The 27,181-nt window shown below is 36.9% G+C and overlaps 1 protein-coding gene across 6 annotated transcripts in view; it reads right to left on the bottom strand.

Annotated features, from left to right (window-relative positions):
* The window catches only part of mcc (MCC regulator of WNT signaling pathway), a 203,397-nt gene that overhangs the window by 61,059 nt on the left and 115,157 nt on the right, over positions 1–27,181 (bottom strand). For 4 of the 6 annotated variants that reach the window (XM_088629945.1, XM_088629944.1, XM_088629948.1 and 1 more), the window contains one exon: positions 8,637–8,750. In XM_088629945.1, the coding sequence (XP_088486071.1) occupies positions 8,637–8,750 (114 nt within the window). Of the gene's footprint in view, positions 1–8,636; positions 8,751–11,651; positions 11,835–22,073; positions 22,311–27,181 lie in introns of those variants that run through there. The other 2 variants (XM_088629950.1, XM_088629947.1) reach the window with 2 other exon arrangements.

Genomic DNA, 27,181 nt, shown 5'->3' with positions numbered 1-27,181 from the left:
AGCTGCAGAATACTGCACCCACGGCACAGTGCCAAAGGTGTTTAGACCTTTATTTACAGGAACTGTGGAGCATTAGTGCAAGACCATCAATCTGAACCACCCCTGGACATATCCATCTCAATCACCGCATTAGTCTTCTAACACATAGCCTATTATTTCAAATGATTTTGCCAGCTGTTCAGTCACAAAAAACATAAAATCCATGATACTGTACAAACAAAATTAAACAGGAATGACAGTAAATTATTTTTATTTGTCCATTACGTATTTCATATTTTTGTAGATTAGCAGTACATATTAGAATGCTCAATGCTCTTGTATGTAATCACTGTGGCAAGTTTGTTCCAAAGCAAACCAAAATCCTTTTGTCTGAAAAAGATCATTTTGACCCTTTTACCTGTAAACAGATTTGATGGATTTTTTATAACTATTTTTTTTATCCTTATTTTTTTATCTACCAAGTCTGCAATACCTACCAAAAATGTTTCATGCCGTACGCTAGACAACAAATGGCGTTTTTGTGTCATCATTCATAATTCCCACCAATATTTTCCTTAATAAAATCAATACTTTCTATATTTATATAAAAATAATTTAAAATATTAAAGTAATATCCCAATAGTAAATCACTTGGCTTTAGGTTTGGGTACGATATCAAATTCCTTGCTCTTATCACTGTGTAAACTTCAGATGACATTATTCCAATAGACCACAAATTGTTTACAACCCAGTGCATTCATGATTTACATGCGACAAAAACATGATGATATAAGCTATGTTTGGTATGAATGTACGATAGGTTGCACACAAATGGATTTACACAGTAACACTGTATGGTGTATTATAATTAGAACCACATAAATTCCTTAAATTTCCTTATCTTTTACCATTTCTGCATAACATTATGTCTAAACTATTCCTACAATTCATATGTACATACAACAGTGAGGAAAGAGACCTGAAGTACTAATGCATTAAACCGCCAGGTTAAAATACATTACCCTCAATTCCAGAGATGGTCTATTGTTCCATAAATTCATACGTTCAAATACCACAATTCTTTTCCTGCAGTGTACATGACTTCCAAAACATATGGCAGTACCGGGTTTCAGTCTATTAATATGCAAAGGAATCAAATATCTGAACAAAATGGTAGAAGGTGCAAATTTATTGAGAAGGGGTGAAAAAACATTCCTGTTGAGCTCCTTAACAGCAGCAGATGGCACACATCAAGGTCAGGGTTTCATCAGCCACAGCCGTGGTAAAACGTAAGAAGTGGACGCAAGAACTGGTTTCACAATTGTTGTCAGGGGCAAAATAAAAATACTGTTTTTTATGGCTTCAAATTTAAAGTTAAGCCCATAACAACAAAGTTTTTGTCCTTGACCAGTGTTTACACTCTATTTCTGAAGAATAATTTTACAAGAGAAAATCTAAAAAGAAGCAATGCTTGAGAAAAATATTTAAAAAAAATCAAAATCAAAATAAATTCATTTTTTTTCAATATTAGTTTTCATATCCCTGGGGATAAATAATCTGTATTTTCTTTGGAATTAGAAAAAATGGAACAAAAAGACTTGAAATGTGCTCTCTATTGCATTTTTCTTCAGTGCACGGGACACTGAACGTTTTATACAAAGTCTCATCTCCGTTGCCTCCTTACCAACAGATCCAAGCAATATATATCAGAGATGCAGCTTATATGCAGCAATTCTAAACTTATATTTGTGTAAGCACCTAATGTTCCATTGCAAGTACTAGCAAGAAAATTCAGGTTACAGATGGAAGTGGAAAACTTCAAAGTCCTTCTCGGCTGATTTGCTCCTAAGCACCCTTCTGTTCCTGAGGCAGACGTCCAGCACAATCTTTGAGCTGAGAGCACTGAGGATGTTGATAATTACTACGGCTGGAATACAAACTGGCAGAGCGCATCTGGAGACCTCGAAATGCGACTCTGGCTATCAGCTTTCCCAGACGCCTCACTCTGAATGCTACAGTTGGAAAAAAGGTTCCTTGGGATGACTCAGCCAAATAGGTATGTGCAACCGCTAGGAAGTACAGAGTTCAAGGTTTTGGATTAGGAATCAAAGAAAGGCAGTAATGAGCTACAGTCATTTAGAGACAATTAGAAACATATTGCAAAACACACAACAGCTGATGATTATCCCGTTTTCAAAAATAAATAAAATTAGATCACAGAGCATAATTCTTACACTTATTGATAAATGATACTGGAATAGCTGCCATAATGCACAATAATCTAATAATAATCATAATACCTAAGATCTGCACAGAGTTCTTCACCTGCTTTATCCACTGAAGTTACCATCCATGTGGGTGACATTTCTACATTCACATTTCATTATTTAAAAAGAGAATGAAACCCTTCATTGCCAGTATGACACACTAACAGGTACACTCCATTCCTCAAAAATGTACATTTTAGAGGCGCAACTTTGGGGAAAAAAAGATAAAATAAACACATAAGCCAAACTGAAAAAACGATAAACAAACCAACAAGCACAACATGCTAACACCCTTTTTACTGGTGCCTTCATCATTAAAATACAGCACTTGTTTAAGAGGGAAGATGTATTTTTAAAACAAGCAGAATAATGCGACTTACAGTATCTGTTCTGTCAAGACAGAGCGAATGTGTTCAGTGAGTTTCACTGCCAACGCCAGCATTGCTTATTTTCAGATCTCATGAAAACGGAACAGCATTTTTCATCACATAAACCATCAGCTCTATAGAGACAGGCATTTCACCTAGTTGAATTTCTAATGGTGTGAAACATTTACCTTACTTGTTCAGCATTGGTAAGCGCTCAAGGGCTGGTTTTGTATCATGAAGCATTTGCGAGATGTGATGCACAACATGTTACAGAAAGATGCAGGAATGTCTCCTCTCTGATCCTGGTTCCCCTTAGGGCCAATGTGTGGGAGCTGAAGGCTAGTGAATTCAGGCAAATCCGGCATTCAAAATTGCCACCTGTACTCAATAAAAAACTCATTTCCCAACAGACTCGAACAGGTCAAGAGTTCATCTGTGCTATACAAATCATATGAACCACAAAACTGATTTACTCCTCTATCCAAGTTCCCAAATCCAATTTCAACCCAGGAATGCACTCCCTCTACCTAAGGAGAGTGTGTGGAAAGTGTACAGTACGAGTCTTCTAGCAGCAAACGAAGGGCCGGAAATATAATTTAGCATAAGACTGAAAGATAAACAACAGTCATCAGTTGTAAAATGACAGAGAATTAGTAAAAGAAGTAAAAAAAAAAACTCACTGAAGGGTAACAAATTAAAAAAGTTGAAAAGGAAGCTGTCAACTTTAGAATATAAATAAAGCAAGATCTCTTATTACGATGATCGTGCTCCAATAGTACATTCATGTAAACTTTGCAATAATCCATCTAAACAGAAAACACTACTGAATTCAAATACAAAAGTCCACAGGCCAGCAAATTTATCAAGCCATAGTCAAAGACTCTGAATCTTCACAAACAAACATTACAGTGTCATGTCAGATCAAAAACCCTTGTCAAGAAAAGCTTCTAGTAGAATGAATTTATTGAGTTTACAACAAAGTGATGTATAACCGCTAGAAGAAAATCTATTACAGTGACTCCAGAATGAATCAGACGTGTTAGAGTGAAAGACAGGGGAAGAGTAACAAAACAAGTTTTCAAAGCTCTGGAAGTCAGCCATAAAGAATTTTCACGTTAATAATAGGAATAACATTCAACATTAAAAAAGTCTAGCTCTACACCTGAAATACAACAGAACTGAAAAAAAAATGAATAAAGTATTTTATACGATAAATTAAGATTATATAAAAGATGGTATTATAATATTACTAATCCAGAAGGCAAGAATTGCTCATGTGGATGTTAGAGAGGAGAGGGCTGGGAAATCACTGATGTCAAATCCACACTGCAAGGAATGGAGAGCTTATGATTACAGCTAGGTGACTATTTTTTAAGCTTTATTTAAAACATTCATTCAGAGAAAATGATGGAAGGGACATAATTATATTCTTTGCTACTCAAAGGATCATTGTGTGAAGGATTTTAAACTTAACCCTTAAACCCTCCTCACACCAAAAAGTAATGCTAAGCAATGAAGAGTACAAACTGACAGTAACACAAATGGGTTCACATAAAAGGTATGCAGATACACGTGAGGACTTGCTTTGGTAAAATGCAGACCGGATTTTAGATGGATCTTCTGCATGCCAGTGATCTGTGTTGTAAAGTTACTGATGTCACCAAAGAGAGGTAATGTGGGATATGGATATTAACCTGCAGACAGAAGGTTTGTTGTGAACCCCAAACATGAAAGTTCTTAGTATTATTCTTAAGAAACTTCAGAAGAGCAATCTTAGCTTTGTCCCTGAAGTGAAGCATAATAATACACAGCTTAGGAAACAGCAAATTACCTATGTACAGTATAACGCTGGTTTTCCATAGCTGGGTCCAGGCTTCTGAACATTTTCACAAAATTTTGTCTTTGGCTCCCTGCAGCCAACGTGTTTCTGAAAACTTTAATTCATCTTGTCATCTTGCTGGAAGCTTTCTTGGTTACTGTAGGTTTTTTTAGGATTCAAGTCAGTATTTCCTTGGTCCACTGATACATACACACTCATATAATAACCCACTAATCAATCTGCCTTTTTTATTTCAGAGCAGTAGCCCAAGCCTGAAGACAGTATTACATGAAGCATTTATCCTGTGTTACAAGCTGAATTCAACCCAAGGTCAGTAGACTCACAAAACCATTTGAAACTTGACACTGTTTAAAGCAGATCTGAAAAAGCCAATACCAGAAGCCTGAGTTAGTGATTTGATAAGACACCTTAAACAACTTTATTTTACAATACTTTGATTTTTGTTTGTCCTTTCCTCTGACTTTCTTTTTTCATCTCCAATGAGCAAAGAATAGAGTGGGTAATATGCTTACACAACATATCACAAACTTTTCCAATTTTGATCAAGGTTTATTTTATTTGCACATTAAACTTTATTGAAACTCGATGCATGTTTCAGAGGGCGGCAAGCACGTATATAAAGAGTGGTATGCATATCACCGTATATTTTTAAGGAAACGTGGATTAATATGACATTACAAGCTGCAGGTCTCTTTCAGTATTCCACTAAGTCAGAGACAAGTATTTACTTAGGTAGTAAGTACTAGAGTGGTGTAATAAAGAGGGCAGTAGACAAAGGGACAATTGAATATTGGAGCAAAACCATTTCAAGGCAAAGACTGGTATTAATGGAATACTGCATAATGTAGGGGAGGAACACTAAGGAATCACCTTGATCAATTTCAGAATTATAGCTTCCAGTCAAATGTTTTATTATACACAGGATGTTCTCATGGTTAGGACAAAGTGCAACGGAGGAATGACGATGAATATTTATCGATAAATATTTCCATGTGCTGACTGACCACAGATCGAACACACAATTTAAAACAGAGTCTTAAAATATTAGTAAGCACAGAAAGTATTTCAGTAGGCTGGAAACCTCAACTTATCACACTAAAAAGTCCAAAACACAGAAAAATGTTAATAATATATAAGAAACTCAATGTAAGAAAAAACATCCTGACTTAAAGGGTATGTCAAGAAAAATATCAGGATATGTGGTATCATAAGACCCAACACTAAATCTATAAGGAATATCTATGTTAAGATAAAGGGTCCAAGAACTTCCATTTAATTCTTCTTTTAACCACGTCCATGAATTCATTTAAATTTTTTATCCCAACCATGTCTAGAAAGATACATTACTCATCTAAATGGTATGATCGTAAACTCTAATATCTTAAGCCAATTTTTTGTGACTTGGGTAGAACAGGATGCAAGTGGCACAAGTTGCATGACATAAAATTGGAAACATGCCAGTTTTAAGAAACACATTAAATCTTCATGCCTGCTATTATATAACACCTCCTATTATAGAAGATATAATAGCATAACTTGCGGGACATAAAAGGTGACACTATTATACTTAAGTACTGAGAACCAAAGCATGACCTACGGAATAAAGATTGATTTGCAGTTGCCAGCAGCGACTCTTGCTCTAAGCCTTTTCAAGCAGAGCTGAACGATTTGCATTCATATCTTCTTTTGTTATAGGAAGAAGAACAAAGAAATTTCAAAAGAAAACGGTGCACATACGCTCAAATCAACCAAAAGCATAGTTCTGAAGCACATTTTTCCAAAACCACCTGTACCATGAATTAAAGGCTTCCAACTTCCTCTCCTCCCTTTACTCCTAATTTGTATATGAAATGGAATTTCATAATAAATAAAAATATGAAAAGCAAAATAAGCTTAAGCTTCCCTGTAACCCAGTATTAGATAAAAAGGTTAGGAAATGGATAAAAAGTATCTGCTAAAACACACACTAAAATATTAATTTTAAAATATTAAATAACATTTTATAAGGTTTGTAAGAGAACAGAATATCCCATAAGACATCTCTGACTATATATAAATTGTGGATATAAACTATTAAATATACTGTATACAGTATGCTCTGATTACCTAGATTCAAACATTAGGATGTGAAGGATTCTTAATGAGATGACTACAAATATCAGTATATCAAATATATTTCCCTAAAATCTATGCTGAATAATTTATGAATAATCATGTTTAATCTTTAAATACAAAATGTTTCTAACTTTTAAAACACAATATAAACATCGATTTATATTAAGAAATACAACAAATACATTTTATTTTAAATCAAGAGGAGAAAAGTCAGCAGTATTTGATTCCAGTTAGAAAAAAGCAAAGCTGACTCATTTCAGACTGTAAAAAGTCTTTGAACTGAAATATTACAAAACATGAACACTACCTTCCTTTAAAGCCAAGATACTCAGCCAGACAAGAGACTGCTCAGTTTGTCAGCCAGACACAAAGGGGCTTCATCCATTTTCTTCTACAAAAGACTTTCCCCTGCATAATCCAGAGAAGCTCACCAAGTGGCATCTGAAACACCGCAAGTGACAGGTCGCTGTGTGTCTCTCGAAGCCCCAATTACAACTGCCATTAGAGCCGTAACCCAGTCGCGGAATTGAAAAATATTGATTAAAATTTAGCACGTAGCTAAACCCAACTACTTAATTACGCATTCAGCTATAGTTATATTCCTTTTTTACTTTCATGCAAAGCCTTATAGGATTTCTAAAACCCGACAGAGGATTCATTAACATTTGAACTTTTGCCTCCAATTTCTCCTTCTTAATTGTGCTTCACATTCATGACCCTCGCCTCTAAAGACTAAAATATTTTTCTGTAAGCCGCCAACATATAGTGGTGATTTAGAACTCTCCATAGGCAAGATTAACTGGGTACTGTTAACAGAAGCTTAAGTTATGAAGAACACACTTTTATATTGTGAATGGTTTAACCACTGCTCTAAACATTTACATAAATGCTCATAACATAAAAATAATTCCGTCTTCACAATATATTTTCTTTCCTCTATTTATACCATTCTACACTTCATGACAAAAAAAAAAACCTCTGGGTGGAATTATTGTGTGGGTCAATGGAAAAAGGCAACAGTAAAAATCAAGGACCTAACCAAAAGTATTTTAATTCCAACGAATACTTTTACCTGTGTACTTAGAGTATGCGGCACAATATAGTTTCATATAAGGCTATCCTGGCCTTCATTGGCATTGAGATAATGCAACTAACAGAATTTAATTGTGTTCTTTCTGACTGACTCAATGAATAAACGCTCTTACTTAGCATGAAGGTTGAGCTCTATGTATCAAATATCACTACTCAGAGCTTGATTGTACCACTACCTCACTGCCCCTGGGACTGCTGTGCACCCCTGTCAGAGCAGTACTGGAGTACACTTGGAATGAGTCCGCCATATTTCTCCCAGCTTCCCTACAGCAGTAACTTCTTTAACACACTTGCTCCCTACAGGCCTTCAGTGATGTTCATGCCTTTCTCCTTTTCTTGATGCCAGCTCTCCTGCGAGATGCAAATGGCAAACAGCACTGCAGGTGGACAGGTGGGAGAAATAGGTCAGCGACCCTTGTTTTTTTTTTCTTCAGCAGGTGTGGGAGAAGCTGCTGAGGATCCAATCCCTAAGAAAACTGTCCTTTGGAAATTGGAGGGGTATATAATAAAAAATTATCTTTGAATTGGTGATTTTTTTATAGTTTCTCTGAAGACACTTTGAACTCACTTGAAGCTGAAATTAAAGTAGTCTGGTAATTTCCATGTCCTTTCAGTGCTATAACAAGGTAACCAGTAAAAACGTGTGAGGGAGGATGAATATGTAGGGCTGACACATTTACAGTCCATCTGTGAGTATGTAAATCTTACTCTTATTCTGGTACTCAAACACAAAGCCCTGATTTACAATTGAGCTAAAACAACCACAATTTCCTTATGGGAAATTCTTACAGATTAGAAAAATAATCAATAAGCAATATGGTCCATAACTATACAGAGACACATAGGAAGCTCCATTTATGAAACAAGAACAACACAAATTAATACACAGCAAAAAAAAAGTGTAAAAAGTGAACGAAATCCGAATGCTTCATGCACAGCAGAATGATGCTTGTTCATCTGAAGATGAGCACTTGCCTGAGCCTTGGCCAGTCTCTTCTCTAGCAGGTCTCGCTCCCTCTCGGTTTGCTGTAGCCTCTTATTGAGCTCCACTATGTCCCCTTTCAGTGATGCCAGGGCTGCCAGATGTAGCTGTGAAAGAAACACCCAGTGAAACAAACTCAGGCAAGGGCAACGAGCACAGAGTATCACTCCACAGACGCTACTGTTAAGCCTGGATACAAATGCAAAGATAAAGGCAAGACTGCCTTTGGTGTGTGTGGACAGGAAATCTCCAAGAAAACATACAATGTGTGCCATCAGAAATGGTACTCATTAGGAGGCAATTGTTTTTTGCAATACTTCTCGCACAACAGCATTTCAAGCTTTTGCATTACAGGACTATGTAACTTATTAGACACTGTTCCGAGACTACAGCCTACAGTTGGGATAACGAAAGTGGAAAGTTCTGTTTATTTAAAGGACTACTACTATAAGCAGTCATATCCATTTTTTTAAAGACACCCGCATCTTATGCACAATGTACAGTGCCTTGCGAAAGTATTCGGCCCCCTTGAACTTTTCAACCTTTTGCCACATTTCAGGCTTCAAACATAAAGATATAAATTTTTTATTTTATGTGAAGAATCACCAACAAGTGGGACACAATTGTGAAGTGGAACGAAATCTATTGGATTTTTGAAACTTTTTTAACTAATAAAAAAATGAAAAGTGGGGTGTGCAAAATTATTCGGCCCCCTTGCGTTAATACTTTGTAGAGCCACCTTTTGCTGCGATTACAGCTGCAAGTCGCTTGGGGTATGTCTCTATCAGTTTTGCACATCGAGAGACTGAAATTCTTGCCCATTCTTCCTTGCAAAACAGCTCGAGCTCAGTGAGGTTGGATGGAGAGCGTTTGTGAACAGCAGTTTTCAGCTCTTTCCACAGATTCTCGATTGGATTCAGGTCTGGACTTTGACTTGGCCATTCAAACACCTGGATACGTTTATTTGTGAACCATTCCTTTGTAGATTTTGCTGTATTTTTGGGATCATTGTCTTGTTGGAAGATAAATCTCCGTCCCAGTTTCAGGTCTTTTGCAGACTCCAACAGGTTTTCATCCAGAATGGTCCTGTATTTGGCTGTATCCATCTTCTCCTCAATTTTAACCATCTTCCCTGTCCCTGCTGAAGAAAAGCAGGCCCAAACCATGATGCTGCCACCACCATGTTTGACAGTGGGGATGGTGTGTTGAGGGTGATGAGCTGTGTTGCTTTTATGCCAAACATATCGTTTTGCATTGTGGCCAAAAAGTTCGATTTTGGTTTCATCTGACCAGAGCACCTTCTTCCACATGTTTGGGGTGTCTCCCAGGTGGCTTGTGGCAAACTTTAGACGAGACTTTTTATGGATATCTTTGAGAAATGGCTTTCTTCTTGCCACTCTTCCATAAAGGCCAGATTTGTGCAGTGTAAGACTGATTGTTGTCCTATGGACAGACTCTCCCACCTCAGCTGTAGTTCTCTGCAGTTCATCCAGAGTGATCATGGGCATCTTGGCTGCATCTCTGATCAGTCTTCTCCTTGTCTGAGCTGAAAGTTTAGAGGGACGGCCAGGTCTTGGTAGATTTGCAGTGGTTTGATACTCCTTCCATTTCAAGATGATCGCTTGCACAGTGCTCCTTGGGATGTTTGAAGCTTGGGAAATCTTTTTGTATCCAAATCCGGCTTTAAACTTCTCCACAACAGTATTACGGACCTGCCTGGTGTGTTCCTTGGTCTTCATGATGCTCTCTGCGCTTTCAACAGAACCTTGAGACTATCACAGAGCAGGTGCATTTATACAGAGACTTGATTACACACAGGTGGATTCTATTTATCACCATCAGTCATTTAGGACAACATTGGATCATTCAGAGATCCTCGCTGAACTTCTGGAGTGAGTTTGCTGCACTGAAAGTAAAGGGGCCGAATAATTTTGCATGCCCCACTTTTCATTTTTTTATTAGTTAAAAAAGTTTAAAAAATCCAATAGATTTCGTTCCACTTCACAATTGTGTCCCACTTGTTGGTGATTCTTCACATAAAATAAAAAAATTATATCTTTATGTTTGAAGCCTGAAATGTGGCAAAAGGTTGAAAAGTTCAAGGGGGCCGAATACTTTCGCAAGGCACTGTAAATCCCCAGCCCAGAGGTATCTTGGCCCACTGTGCTGCTGTTGCTTGGAAAATGCCTGTCACACCAGACTATCCCGGTTCAGATGTGTTTGGACTCATCTGGGTGTAACGCATGCTCTGAAAGGCATTTTACTTGATGCCTTAGGTACTCTTGTCCTGACCACATTTTAATCTCCTGTAACATGATCACCAAAAAAGGCTGTAACTACAGTAGATGCTATCTGGAAATGTAAACATATCAGCTTTGATCAAATGAAAAAATTATTACCTGGAAATGTAACAACAAACTCATCCAGCAACCATATACACTGTAATCACAACATCTTGGGCTAGTGGTACTGTGGATTAGCACATGGCTCTAGAAAACTGCCACAAATCAGCACCAAACTACTGCAACTCATCTTTACTCTTTTACTCTTTACATCTTTTAGAATTCCCAAATCATTGTGCAGCTTCACAATAAATTAAAATATTTATGTTAATGAATCAAATAGAACATTAACTATGAAATGAAAATTAAACTTTAACATAGATAACCTACTTCCATTGCCAAACATAATTCAAATTCCTTCAATGTTTTTCAAAAATGTAAAGGTACTATATTTAAGAAATATTTGATTTATTTTTGTAAAACAACCTACAAAATACACCCCTTTAGCCTGGACATTCATAAGTTAGCTTCTAAAATTAGAAAAAAAACATGCTCATATGAATACAATACAGACTGAAATTAAACACTTAAGGTCTTTTTTGCAAGACAATTTCAATCACTCTTCACTTCACATTTGAACTTTTTTACTACCAGTTACCAACATCTCCCAACCACGAAGGTTAATTTAAGGCCAAGAACAATCTAGCCATCTGTTATGCGACTTACCAGACTTACTCTCTCATCAGTAAGAGAATTGAAATAACAAAACGAAAATAAAAGCTGTACAGAAACATATATTTCACAAGCACAATGTGTATCTTGCAGCTTCACATGTACGTTGAAGTACTGGTTTTCACTCCGAGTTGACATGCAGAGACATTTGAAGCACATGACCTGCTGCAGTCAGTAAAGCACGAGGAACTGATGAATAAGCTTCACTTGGCTTCAGAAGTTGTGGGAGGCAGCCATTTTTAACTGGTCAGCCTTTTCATTTCCTTTCGGCATCTGAAGACGTCTAGTTCCTAAAGTTAAAATCCAAATACTCTGTACTCAAGAGTCCTATTTTTAGTACATCCTGTAACTTCATGCTGTTCCTGCATGTGTTCACAGAAGCTCAGCCCTGTGAATTATTTATAAATGGAGGGCCTATAATAAGACTTTCTGTGAAAGGATTTGGACATTTGAGATTTAGATAAATTAATGCTACGTAATACTCTCCCACTTGGAATCAGAGCTAAAATGCAAAGAAGCTCCTCTGGTGACATTTTTAAAAAGTGAACATATTCCTGTAACATTATGATGCTACTGTATGCTTTTAACTAATGATTCTTAGTTTGAGCCAGTACATTTTCTAGATTGTCAATGTTTACTTCTTAAATTTGAAATGACATTTATTTTAATTGTACTCACTGCCCCAATAGCTAATAACACTCCGTGAAAGACAATGTCAATCTCTTCAGACTGATGAACAGATGGCTTCTTACAAAATACATTCCTTTTAACAGAGTTAACAGTACAGTAAATTATTTTGAAAATGTTTAAAATAATGCATTCCATGATGGCACTTGAAGATGGATTCCAATAAATGAAAGCAATAGAAATAATAATCATTACTTACACTTATATAGCGCTTTTCTGGACACTCCACTCAAATCGCTTTACATGTAACGTGGACTCCCCTCCACCACCACCAATGTGCAGCCTCACCTGGATGATGCGACTGCAGTCATAGTGCGCACAGTACACTCACCACACATCAGCTATCAGTGGGGAGGAGAGCAGAGTAATGAAGCCAATTCATAGATGGGAATTATTAAGAGGCCAAGACTGGTAAAGGCCAGGGGAAATTTGGCCAGGACACCGACCGGGGTTACACCCCTAATCTTTCCAAAAAACACCTTGGGATTTTTAATGACCACAGAGAGTCAGGACCTTGGTTTTACGTCTCATCCGAAGGACGGCGCCTTTTTACAGCATAGTGTCCCTGTCACTATACCGGAGCATTAGAACTCACACTGCTGAGCACCCCCTGCTGACCCCACTAACACTAATACTACTACACAAACATTGAACCACAAAAAAACAAATGTTTAAAAGTAAGTTTTAAGACAGGATTTAAAAGTTCTAAAAAGGACGATTTAAAATGGACTATGAGGTAATTCCATTACTTTGGAGCAACAGATAAGAAATCACTGGTCTCTTAGTGTTTGAAGTCTCATACTGGGTACTACAGAAGGCCAGAAACTCAAAAGTGTAAATGAGTTATGTCAGAGTCAGTCCGGACCAAAACCTTACAGTGACTAAATAGACAAACACAAACACAAGCTTCTCTGCTGCTGACTGTAAGAGACATGAATCGAAATGAGCAAATTACAAAGATGGAAAAAACACCTTCACAGCACTGTGAACATAAGCCTCAAACCCAAGGCTAAGATCGAAGATGACACCACTATTCCAGACCTGGGTATATGGACTGACTCCAAGACCATCCAGAGTCAAACTAAAGTTGACAGTTTGACATTCGCGGAGTTGGTAGAAGATCTTATCATCACATCTTCGATCTTGTCAAAGTTCAGACATAAAAAAATGTGACATCCATTTTTAACATAATCTTTAGCAGTTTGACAAGGCATATAGTACCTATTTAATGACGGGTTTCACGCAAACAAACTTTTGTGTCATCAGGAAATAAACGAAAATTGATACCATGCAATGAAGAATCTGACCCTACAGTAACATACAGAAACTAAAAAGAACTGGAACAAGAAAAGAGCCCTAAGGGAAGTTAGATAGCACTAATTTTGTCAAGGGGGATTAAAGCCCAACTTAAGCACATTAAGATCAAAGAGGATTTAAGCCATAACACATTCAAGGAAAACAATTCATTTCAAGTGTATGCTATAGTAAAAGGCTGGTACATTCAATGGTCTTTGATTATTGTTACAGCAACACCCTCTCTATAGACACACAGGATCTCCCTAACCAAAGGTCCACAGGGGGAGAAACCAGATTTACCAAAATTATCAGAATTTGACAAGTTTTAGGTAAACATGGAAAGGCAAGACCCTCCTAAGCACTTCCAGAGTCAGAGTTATAACACAACACAAAATGAGGAGTACTGCACAAATATCTTACATTAATAACAGGGTATGCAAGTAATCTAGCATTCCTACTTCTCCAGAAGGAAGTGATGTTACTGTTCAACTGGGTATTGTAAACAAAGCTGTGACCAGAAGTCCTGTGCAGATATCTGTGTTTATGCAGTCTGCCTAACGTACAAACAAAAGCATTTAGCTCACATTAAACCACAACAATGAAGACAATGAGAAATTCAGAGACACTGCACGAGGTGAGTAATATATGAATTTGAATGACCAAAGTACAAGTCAACCACATTCACTCCAATACCCAGACAGCATAGCTTGAAATGACTCCCAGGGAACCAACACTATTACTGTTGAATACAAAACTGCAGGTTGCGGTAGGCCTCACCCTGTCTGGGCTAGGTGCTCCACTACAGAAGATTCCAGCAGAAATAACACTAACAGGATCGTATGACAGAGGGCCAAGTCCTACAAGGGCAAGCCACAGCATGCATCATGCAAGTGGTGTAGTAAACGGGGACTGCAGCCGTATCAGGATCCGACAAGGCTACTCACACTGGCAGAATCTAGGCTTGCAGCAGAATCTAGCAAAGACTGATCCCAGCTGACCAGGTGGGCATTCCTAAGCCTGCAGCAGATAGCGGTCAGAGAGAGTTTTCTTTCAGCAAGAAAACAAGAGTTTTCTTTTAACCTGAAATAGATTTTAATTCAAACAAAATGTCAAGACAGCACTTGATGTGTGGCATGATTTATTAAAATGTGTATATTTCAATAAAATTTGGCTTTGGTAAATTAAGTTTATAAAACCCTTCCAAATATGGTCAATTGAATACCTGCTTAAGAAGATTAATTGAAATGTATATAATGACACATAGCAAAGGACATCGCATTGCACAGAGAATGAAAATTACTTTGCTTGTCCAGACACAATTAAGAACAATTCACTCCCATTTCTCATGACTTCCTTGAATAATAATGCAGGTATCATTACTGAAGTGGGTCTAAAAAGAGAAATATTACAGAAAATAATCTGCGATAACTTTTCTTCTGTTATAGAGTGCATTTGTAGAGACCATTTATACAATTTATGAATACAACAATTTTTATTACCATTATTATTGATCAACATTAACACCAAAGTTAGGGAATTCCTAAGAGCTACCCATGCAAACAGTGTTTGTCGTCTTGATGTGGATACATTATGTGCAAACATCTACAACCGTTTTAACGAGTAATTGTGTTTTTATTTTCAGAGAAAATAACTACTTCAAGTTGCTTGTGTCTGACACCACAAAAGTTCATGTCGCTCCCATTGGAAGCAATACTGTTCACATAAGATGCATGCTTCATACCCAGGTTACTACAAGTGGAGTTTTGTAGCAACTAGACATTCCAGTCCAGGCTATGACACTTGGACATCCACATTGATCTTGGTGGGGTGTCATGACTCATGGTCTTCCATACTGTGGCCAACCACTGGCTATTGTGTTTTTCCAAGAGATAGAAAATGCTGGCAGTGAAAACCCCAGATGGCAAGTGACAGTGTGTGGACATATTCCAGACTCTAACATACCAATGGCATGAAGGGCCTGATCTTTTATACGCAGGACATATTGGTTCCTTACAGTGTTCTTCTTGCACAATTTTCCATCCGACGTCATATTCAATGGGTTGTCACCTTATCACCTGTAACCAGAGCTCTTTCACTAATGAGGAGGTGATTAACTGCTTATTCAACAGTTAAAATCACTTGAGTGCATTACAGTCAATTATGTACTGTAATTATGTAATTATGTATTACTGTATGATTAAGTAATCAAAGTGACACCAACAACATTTATATCAATAGATAAAGATGCATCTGTATTTTTTCTAAAAAATATACAGGCGTAGAGTGATAAATCTCTTATGATATCTATATGTGGGCAAATGTACTTGGAAATTCTTAAATTCTTAAAACTAAGCCCTTTTTTCACCTTTCTGCTTTTAACAACATGTGCAAACCTTTCAATTATAATTTCCAATACAATTAAAATGTTGAAGCAACTCTTCCCCCAATTAAAGTTTAACAGAACAAGGTCAAAAATATTTTTCAGAAACATCCTCAGGGAAGAATGGGCTTCAGCTAATAGAGATTTTGTTCCCATCTCTAATTATTTTCAAACATTTATGTTCCTACCACATCTTGCATACTGACAACCAATCTGACAATCCAGATAGTTTATAACACTATGATCAGGGTTCTCTTCTTCAAGCACTTATTGACATAGCTTTAAATTCACATTCAGCAATGTTCAGTAAATAAATCTTGTGCAAGCTGCCTTTACCCCTGGGACCACTTATCTCTCTAGGAAAATGACATTACAGCTCTGTAATGTACTTCCATTATCTATCTGGAGGACAGAAACTTATTTTTACAGATGTTGATGAGCTCTTGGGATTTCCGACAGTTGCTTTCAGATGGGTAATTCTCTGCTACCTCCATCACTGCCATTTACTATTATCTCTTCCTATTTGGGGCCAACGTCTTCCAAATTGACAGGTGACAGACAGAATACAATCTTGACACCAAATTTAAAATCGAAAAGTCAGAGAGGCCATCAAAACTGTACAACACACTTGTGCGAAAATAAGGGATGTTTGCCACACCTAATACAATGCGTGGGCTGCTAGCAACACTAGAATGTCTTTTTGCACCTCTAATTGGTTTAAAAATATTTTTCATCCTAACTTGAGACATTTTGCAGATACTTTCTGCTGAGCAGAGCTAGTTTGTTTTTCTACAATAAACTAACAAACAGAACTTAATATTATGTCAGAGTTCAGTTCTGTTCAGCCATTTTTCAAGGCTGTTATAATTCATATCTTAAATATTAGTATGTTTACAGTTAGAAGCCATTAGCGATTTTAGAAATTGTTAGTGTTATTAGAAAACCTTGGGTGGTCATGGGACTATGTTTTACATTTTGCACTTTGAATTAGATTGAAAGTCTTGGGTTCCTGCAGGTTTCGACACTGTAACATCTTGTTAATAAGAATTAGACGAAGTAATGTAAATCAGTCTTTTTCAGTTTTAAATGTTTTAAAGTACCGTACATTCGATTTTCTTTCTTTAACGTGAGTAACAAGCACTTCATGTTAGTTGCTGAGATTCTCCTAAAGGAAAAAATGGTTAAAAAAGTGTAGCAAACAGTGCTCTCAGTTCCAGGGGTCAAATCTGTGGGTAGTGATGTAATCAATCCCAGCTGGATTTCACCTTAACAAATGCCAAAAAAGTTGCACACTGTAGAAGGAAAACATGATTCATTTAGCAAATTCTTGTACAGCCAAAAACCTGTCAGTGATTAATGCATCATGTGATAAACACACAATACCAAACCTAATCGAATGCACCACCCTTTTGATCATCGAATGTGTCTTACTTACTGTAGGCTGCCACATTCCAGGTTTTCCAAATCATTACAAAAGCTTTTAAAGGCACTTCAGCAGAATACAATATATTTACACTAAGTAAAAGATGTACACTTAGGTTGTAATATCAGCCACTGCGTCTTTAATGCAGCAGCAACAAAGCCTTTAATCAGCTTTTTTTTTTCCTTTGCTGAAGGATGATTCATGGTTTAATCCAAAAAGCACAAGATTTATGGCCATCTTTTACGCAAATGCTGCTTCAGATTCCAAACAAAAATATTGAAGCCTAAAATAACAAATGTGGAGCTACAAATGTGTAAAATTGTCTTTAACACTGTGTAGAATTCACGTACTACAAACCTTAACTATACAGGAATTGCATTAATGGGTTCATACTAGCCTCAAATAAAATGCTAGTGAATGGATTTACCAAAATCAGTTATGCTCCTGTTTTGCTACTGCATATGAGTGGATTAAACAAAACAAATAACAATGAGATTTAATTTTAGCTCAGTTTAACAAAGTCAACACAAATTATTCAAATTATTCAAAAAACTAAAATCTTCAAGGACCAAAACAAAAATCATCAGATTTGTCCAACAGATGATGATAATGATGACAACAACAATAGAAGCTGGCAAAACAAGATAATCAAAACATGCAATTATACACATCACTAGAGAAATAGTTAACTGCTTGAAAAACAAGTCTAAAACAGGATGACCATTTTGCAGTCGATAGCCATAAATAGATTTTACATTTTAAATATGGGAAATGACTTACAATCACCGTTAATACTAGGGGGGGAAGTAAACAATGGATTTGGTCTGAGGTGAAACTGAAAGAAATTTTAAATTTATCCAAAAAAGTTTCTACAGTACATACAGTAGTTAATCTCAAGCTAATTGTGGCATGCTATTTAAAGTGTACGTTTCCCACAGGGATCCTTAACAGAATATAGTATAGCCACAGGGTTTTTAATTAAGGAAACCATTCCTAGATCAATGCAGGTTGCTAGCTTGAAATGAACAGTGCAGCAAAACACCTTACACTCCAGCACTGTATATTCTCCTGAAATTAACAAAAGGTTATATAGCAAAGGTCATAATTTGTGTTACGAAGTACTCACCTGTTATTAAAATGCTAATTAAAAACTATATTCGTTTAACTCAGCTAATGTCCATGCTGTGGTCATGGTGATTTGGGTATTATCAGCAACTCACTTTATGATATTTATACACCCTATAATGAAGATTTTCATTTTAAAGTTATGATTTAATTAAGAAACCACCAACTAATTTTACTTTCTAAAAAGCACACACCTGTTAAGTACGTTACCACAGTATATAAGTATATACAGCAGGCTCATCTATACTCATTCATCCCCCAGTGGGAGTAATTAAGCACAATATAATACCGTACCAAGAGTAAAAGATCCACTCTTCTCAGACCAGTAAAACACTGGTAGTAAGTGAGACCTATAATGCAACGATCAATATGGGGAAAATCATGTATTGCAGATTCAGCTGCATTACTATGCTAAAGCCTAATATTAAGAAAGAACTGTGACGTTTTATGACAGATACGCTATGATTCCATTCATGCACTGCTGCACCTTTCTTATTTTTTGAGCTACATAATGTATTGAGCATTACAGCCAGGTCAAAATAATTGTTCTTTTAATATAAACATCAAAAGCAAGATTATTAATATACATGTATGCTTTCCATGGATAAGAATCTCTTCATATATTTCTGTACATCAAACAGACATATAAAATACATAATTGTATATAAACAGACTGATTTAGCATCATGCTATAATATTCCTGTGAAATACAATTTTTACCCAATCCACAAATTCTGTATTTGTGTAATCAGTTTTACTAAAATGTATCATTCATAATATTTATAACACAGATAAAGGATCCTCCCCTGGACTCATCACATTCTAAAATTCTAATATGCTATGTGCTTACCAGGACTCCAAACCTGAATCTAATGGACAGGGATATTTAACAGACTAGGAATGGCAAGATACTGTATACTGCATGGGATTTGCAGCTGCTTTAATAAGTACTTCTAGAATGGGTTTGGTGTTCCAGGAAAAGAGATCTGAACAAGCAGGCTAGAATATCATGTAACAAATGTATGTTCTGTATTAAATCATGTTTAATCATATAAAGCACAACCTGCACCCTTCTCCACAAGACAAAGACAGGACGTTTTACATGCACAGATCAATCAAATTAAATAGACATTGATAAGCTGAATCTTTGCCAAGTAAATCCAAGGCAATTTTGTTTGGCATTATTTATATATGTATGAATAAACCTTCCTTTGTGATATCACAGTACAGTATATTACAGTACATAAAGAGGTATCAGAGGTTATGGGACACCACTGCAGTAATGGTAAAATAGAAAACTTCAAGTAGTTAAAAAGTCAAATTCCACTCAAATAAACTTATGAAAAACTGGAATGAAACCAACCACAGAGTTAGAGTTCACTGTCCAAACACTTCTGGAAGTACTGTTTCAAATGTGAGGAATACATTTCCAGCCCTACAAATCGGAGTGTTCCTGAACTCTGCATGTGCCAATAGGAAAAAAAAAAACAGGAGTATTTGTTTCAAGACATGGGAATCAGGGGTAACATTTGATTTCTAGATCCAATGAGACTTACAATTTGCAAGCTTACCGGTTAGAATATGTATAAACTAAAACACTGCAAGCAGAGTGCACAGTATATCCACTAACAAAGTGAGTGAAATGTTGTGGTGGGACACCTATCAAATCCATGTTTCACGGGCCAGAGTTTTGAGGTCCAGCAGTTGGTGGTTATGAGGTGGGTTTCATCAGGAAGGTGATGACCCACTGTGGCCCTAAAACATGGCACTGCAGCAAGTCTAAAGCAGGTCTTAGCGTGATGAAAAGTCACACAGTTTTAAATCTCTCAGTTCAGTGGTTCTTTAAACAGCAAAAATGTGAAGTTTTACTACAACATGGGTGTCTGACAGCCATCTTGGGTTAAAGCAGGAACTCCCTTTATTATACCACCATAATAATATCTACTTAGCCAATGAGTACATATCTTCTTTGTAGGTTTTGCTGCCATTTAATCTTCTTCACTGTATAACACTGTTCAATTTGATCATTACAGTTTCAAGTAAAAATGCTTACTTACAAGAATGATATTCATGACTTGTAAGTAATTAAAACATTATACTATTGGCAGGGGATTAATAATTTTGCTAGGCACTGCACTTACAGAAAATGACGTTGCTAGGCCCGTCTGGTTTTTGAACTCAAGCAGTTTCAAAAGCGGATAGAAGAAAATCCTTACAACCTTACATTTTTTTAGCTTCCACTACTGTATCAAATTATAATGTCACTATGAAATGAATTTCACATAAGGGACATGAAGAGGACCGAACACCTCAGTGCACCTCGCTACCATATCCCCACAGAATTCTAATTATGTTAAAAGCATGATGCCCTCTGGAAAGTCCCTGCCCCCCATACATTAGCAGAAAACCCACACCTCTCAAAACAACATCCAATACCCTGCTTGTCATTATGTGACCCGTAGCACAGACAACTCTGTGAAAAATCTATAAAGATGAAAATGCCGCATTGTATGCAGGAGATGCAACTGGGGAGGCAGGCCATAGTTAAGAAAACAGTCACAGCAGCTTTTTAGAGAAGACTGAATAAAGAGGTTGAAATAAGCAGAGGTTAGCACTTCTCATTCCACTTTGTTAAAAGAGTGCATGGACTCTATTGACTAGATGATTGAATTCTCATTAAGAAAGAACTTACCAGTCCATGCTAATGTGGTTTCAGTATAATTGAAGTGAAATGAAAGGTACACTAGACTTATTACCTAAGGAAAGTAAGAGGTAGCACTAAAAATGAAATGGACTGCTCAGAAGGAGAACTGATTTTAGCAATGTTTTAAAGAAACTCCTCCAGACGTGACACGCCGGAACGGATCACTTTGAATTATGCAAATCAGTCAAAACCAAGACAGCTTTTTTCCAACAGAATTGCAATTTGTATGTTGCTTGTGTGCACTTGCACTAAAGCGCAAAACACATAAGAGGTTCAGACAGGCACTCAGAAGAGGATGTTATTCTCTAAACATATTCTAAGCAAACGGGTCAGGACCCAAACAATATACTAAGAATACAATACATTGTGTCTATAGGGAAAACTTGAATATTTGATTCAAATCCAAACTCGTAACGAAAAATATTGAGTTCTTTCCCTCCATACCACTATTGTATAAATTACAAAACCCCTGTCACTTTACAAACCATTAATTATTAATGCACTCTGCTTATTCAAATTTCAAAAACAAATATTTACAAGAACACCTGAACTGCATGAAGCCATGTCTCAAGAACAACCCCCCCCCCCCCCAAACACATGCTTTTAAACACGACTGGTGCTTACTTCCCAGACTTCAGCTCTCAACTCAAACCGCTACACATCCTGCCACGATTTAACGTTAAGTAGCAGCTACTTCAATGTTTCAAAACAACCACCTGTCCTCAATAAATATTTACAGGAAAGAAAATGCTTCTCTGCATTGCATTTCTCTCAAAATAAGGAAATAAAAACCTACCTTACCTTCAGTGTGAGTGAATTCTTTATAAAATCAACATTTCGCCATGCTCTTAAGTGTGTTGTTTCAGCTACAGTCCCTCTGAAGAGAGGGAAATTAATAGAACTAAAATTCTTACAACCAACAGTTTTTATTTCCCTCCCACAGGACGGCGGTGTGGTCAAGAGTGCTGCTCTGTTTGTACTCACAGCTGCTTCCTCAGCACAGGCACTGTTGTGCACTGTCTGCCTTACTCCTAGAACTGAAGAAGGGGCCTAAAGAGGACAGATGACTTCAACCTCATGACACGCCACCCTCCCATCAAAAAAAAAAAAAGAAACACATAAACAATGTAACCTGACCCAGACAGGAAAAGGAATGCAGGATTAGAACCTCAAAGGGCCTCTGGCTGAAAGGAAAAAACAGGGAGTAAACGGCCCACTGTTTTTAGCAGAGTGCAGGGGCAAAGGTGCTTTAATGTGCTAAGACTGCCTGCTTTTCACACTAGGGGCTTGAAAGATGTACATTCTCATTGTTGAGTTTAAACAGTCATGCTCCAGTCTCATTTACCCTCAGTATATTTTAATTTCAATGAGACGGCACAGCCAACCTACTATATACAGTATGCAGGTATTTTTTTAATTATTCAGTTTTCAAACTTTTCTAAATAACCAAATTATCTACACTTATGCTACAGTTTCTAATACATTCTAATACAGAGAAAGGAACATTCAATGTCCTGGTTACAGTTCTTTTCTACAGCTGTGTTAAAGCTGTGCAGCGTACTAAACGTACTAAACTAGCAAAATTTAAAATTCAAATTGTGCTTCCAAGAAATGTGTACCTCTGCCATGCTCCATATATGAGGTGTTGCTCACTGGGGCATTCTTCTCTTTCTCCACACTTCAGGCTTTCTGCTGCTTTCAGAAATGTTTATCTTGGCTCAACAGAGCCAGTTATCCTGGCTGGTCTGTCCATAAAACTCTGCTGGTGGCTCATCTATGTACTAAGCAAATATTAGAGCATAGTGGAGGTAATGTCATGGCCTGGACATGCATGGCCACCTCTGGAATTGGCTCACTGGTCTTAACTGATGACATAACTAATGATGGCAGCAGAAGAATGAATACTGAAGTGTAGAGAAATATTTGTCTTATGTGGAAAAAATGCATTACAGATGCATTACAAATTCTGAAGAGTCAGGAACTCTTAAATCACAACATAAAGTCCACTTTGATCTATAGGATACATTTCTTTGGGTAATTTGGTTTGCTGTGCAACAGCAAAGAGCGACAGGACAGGCAACTGTGGGACACGGCAGTCTTGAAAACATTCAAGTAGGGAGCTTTGTCAGCAGGCGCAGGCTACAAAGAAACAGGCAAAGGTTTATTCCATGATGAAAGGAAAAGAGAAGAGACAATGTTTCAGCTTTGGAACCAGAAGTCTTAAAAAAGCCATTCATGTCCTGCCAGATTCACTCTACTTGTGCATTTCCAAACCCCAATTGGAAGACCTATAGGAGTGCAAAGATATTGGCAGAAATAACCTAACTGCCAAAAAAAAAACCAAAAGCATCAATAATAACTGAAACATTCACAACGTTCCCATCTAAAAATAATAAGCCTGGACAAGCATATGCCTGTTCACTGGTCTCTGAACCCTATATGCCACATCATCATAGCTCATTCCACAGATATTCAATGGGGCTCAGCTCAAGTCTGGAAAATGGGGGTATCCCAGACACAACTATCACACAAGAAAGTCATTGTTACTGGAGCTGCAATGACAGCATAGCAGCATGAGAACATGGGCAGCACTACTGGAATACTGTGACATCACTATGAGTCCAAAGCAGGATAGCGAGTGAGTCTGCAGTACCTTATCAATGTAGAACCATGCAGTCGGGTACAATCACGGACCATCAATCACTTAATGTTCTGTAGTAACTAGACAATCCTGCTCCCACGATCACACTGGGACCTCCCCATCAATCTTAGTGACATGCCGTCTCCAATATCTCATCCTGTCATTGATGGACTTTGGCTGTAACCTCTTGCCAAATTAGAAATTGCTGGCAGTTTCTGGGATAACACCCAAGGCGTTAAGCAACAGTGGGCTGAGTTCAACCTCCAACGTACCAATGGCACAAAGGCACTGTTCTGCTAAAGAGTGAGACAGTGATTCTTTTTCTGTTTTTTTCCTCGATTTTCACTACGGTAAATCACCTTTTTACCTGGGCCCACTCTCACTAAATAGGTTAGTCACAGTCAACTTAATTGTCAAACAATCGGGTTGTTAATTTTTTTTGTGGTGCACTTGATATAACAAAGATATAAAAAAAGACATATACAAGAAGAGAAAGAAAGATATACAGTAAGCAACAGACACATATCATATATCAATTACTAAGTACATCATGTTCAGCCATGAATGTTCAATCAAAATGATGCCTAAAACATTTAATCAATATCCAAAATCTGGATTTTTTTCTGAGAAGATCCCGGTTTTCTGAGCATATTTTTTTATGCTTGCATAAATTACGTGTATTGTGTGTCCTAACAATACAAAAACATAAAAAACAAAAGAACAGTATCCCCTGTGAATATTAAAGTGTAAATTTCACCGTACTGTAAACAATCTTTCTGTCCTTGAACTTGGAACATTAACCGCTGAATTCACACAAAGTTGCCTAGCAGAAATTATAAAGTATCTTCTCATAATTAAACATTTTAATCATTTAAAAATATAAGTATAAATTCCACTAATTAACAGTATTTTGTACTGTCACTGCATTTTGCATAAAGTATATTTTTTATATAAGCACTTGTATACATGTATTGACCAAGGCCAAACAAAAATGCCGTCATTTCACTGTCAAGTTCAACAAAATCAAATATACAATTCTTTATTGCAATGTTTACGGTACATACATCAAAGCCTTATCTTAATTGTGTTTTCATAAAATAGTAATTTTAAAATATGTGAATAACGCTCTTAGGCTAAATTATCCATGAGAAACTCCCGGTGACAAAGAGGGTTTTTATTACATGCACACTACAGTGCATTACAGGCAGAGACTAGTATATGAAAGATCCTTGACTTGCCTCTGAGAAAACAGCAAAGCCCAAGGGTCGTTATCTGGATTAAACCAAAACAAATACATTACTTATTAATACAGGGAACTGAGAACACTACTTACTACTATTCCTACTTATACTTCAGGTGATGAAAACGCATTCCCCTCATCCACTATACCCTAAAGGATTCTCACTTTTTAGGGTGTCTCATCCTACAGCTTTACCCTTTTCAATCAAGTCCATTAAAGCCCCCTCAGTTTATATTCCCATTCATCACTATGTCAAAAAACAGGGAAAGATCCATTTACCCTTCACCTCATTATTTCTTTCTAACCCTGCTCTTGTGTCACTGGTAATTGAAGAGCCACTCTATCTACAGTAAAAGCTCACCTCCTCGTGAAAAGATGGTTTGTGAATAAGTGGTTTTGCGCACATACATACTAGAAAGGATGTTATAGCTGATAAGTGAACAATAAAGACAAAAAACAATTTACAAAAACAGATGGCAAAATGTGAAAATACAACTTAGTCATGACTAAAAGTAGAACAAAATATGCCAGGCAGTTCGGCTGCCATTACTGAGCTGGACCCTGTTTTGACAAATCATTTGTCCCAGTGTACCACTCAATAAAATATCTACAAATGGCAGACAAATGCCATTCCATTTACAGCATGTTCCACACCAGTGTTTGTGTGGTTATAAAGATCACTAAAAAAGGTCACTGTGGAATACTTTAAGCAGTGGAAAAGGAACCCTTTATAACAAGAAATATATATATATTAAGAACATATTTTAATATATATATATAATATAACATTACTTTATTAACCCTTTACAATTTCTTGCATTAGGAATTATCTTTTCGCATACCCCAGCTTGCTCTCCATGAGACACACAGATAGGGAGAGAGCCTGGGGTCAGAGCACAGGGTCAGCCATTGTACGGCGCCCCTGGAACAGTTGGGGTTAAGGGCCTTGCTCAGGAGCCCAACGGAGTAGGATTCCTCTGCCGGCTGCGGGATTTGAACCGGCAACCTTCCAGCCACAGGCGGAGATCCTTAGCTCCGCCCCAAATAAATATCATTAAATATTATACAAATACTTCATATTAGATATTTGCTATGACTCCTTAGGATCGACAAATGCAAATGCAATACAATACCAATCAAAACTATTAATTACAATGCAAATTCACATGTCAATGATAAAATCACACAAAATATAATATAAGATACAGATATAAGAAATATACAGTTACAGAAAATAGGATACAGATGCGGAATACAAAAAAGCAAAACAGGTTATATAACAGCCCCAAATGTGTTCTCCTTATGATTAAAAGATTGAAAGATTTTGACTTGCAACAGTGTATATCTTTTCCTGAAGACCTATTAATTTTCTCATGAGTGAATGTTTAAAACATTTTTATGCAGAGCATAAAGAAAGCAGCCCTCTCTATAAAAGAGCCACCATCACATTACATTGGGGAAACTTTACAGCAACGTTTTATATGCCAGTGAATAAAATCTAAGCTTCTTCCCCTCTAGCTCGTTTACTGCGACTGTGCTCATATACAGTATCTATTTTCAGCTTTCCATGTCTATTAATCATAGAATTTTACAGTGCGCTACAGACTGTTAAACTCACAGAATGGGCAAACAGATACCCTTTACATCCAGAGTGTTTTTCCATCTCCAATAAACTATGAAATTACACAATCGGACAACGCACGTATAGGAATGGCACGGTGTTCCATCACACAGCAGGACTCCAATGACTGTGTGAACACACTGCTCTGTTTTTATACGTTTCAAGAATATATATATACTTGGAAAAAAATCACAGTTCTGGTTTTGACAATGTTCATATTATTACACATGCATGCATACAGGATTTCACAAATTGTAATGATATACATCATGGAGCATTTAACAACTGCTATCTGTATTTATAGGATAAGGATGTACGTTTTTATACATTAAACACTACGCAATGTTGCTAATTCTGAATCATTCACATTTCATGTTAAAAGGTACCACTATAGGTGGAGCGTCTAA

This window comes from Lepisosteus platostomus, chromosome 4 (assembly GCF_059453375.1).
Source record: "Lepisosteus platostomus isolate fLepPlt1 chromosome 4, fLepPlt1.hap1, whole genome shotgun sequence".
Classification (NCBI taxonomy): Eukaryota; Metazoa; Chordata; class Actinopteri; order Semionotiformes; family Lepisosteidae; genus Lepisosteus; species Lepisosteus platostomus.
The sequence above is the reverse complement of the archived record's forward strand: the minus strand, read 5'-3'. Positions and strand labels throughout refer to the sequence as shown.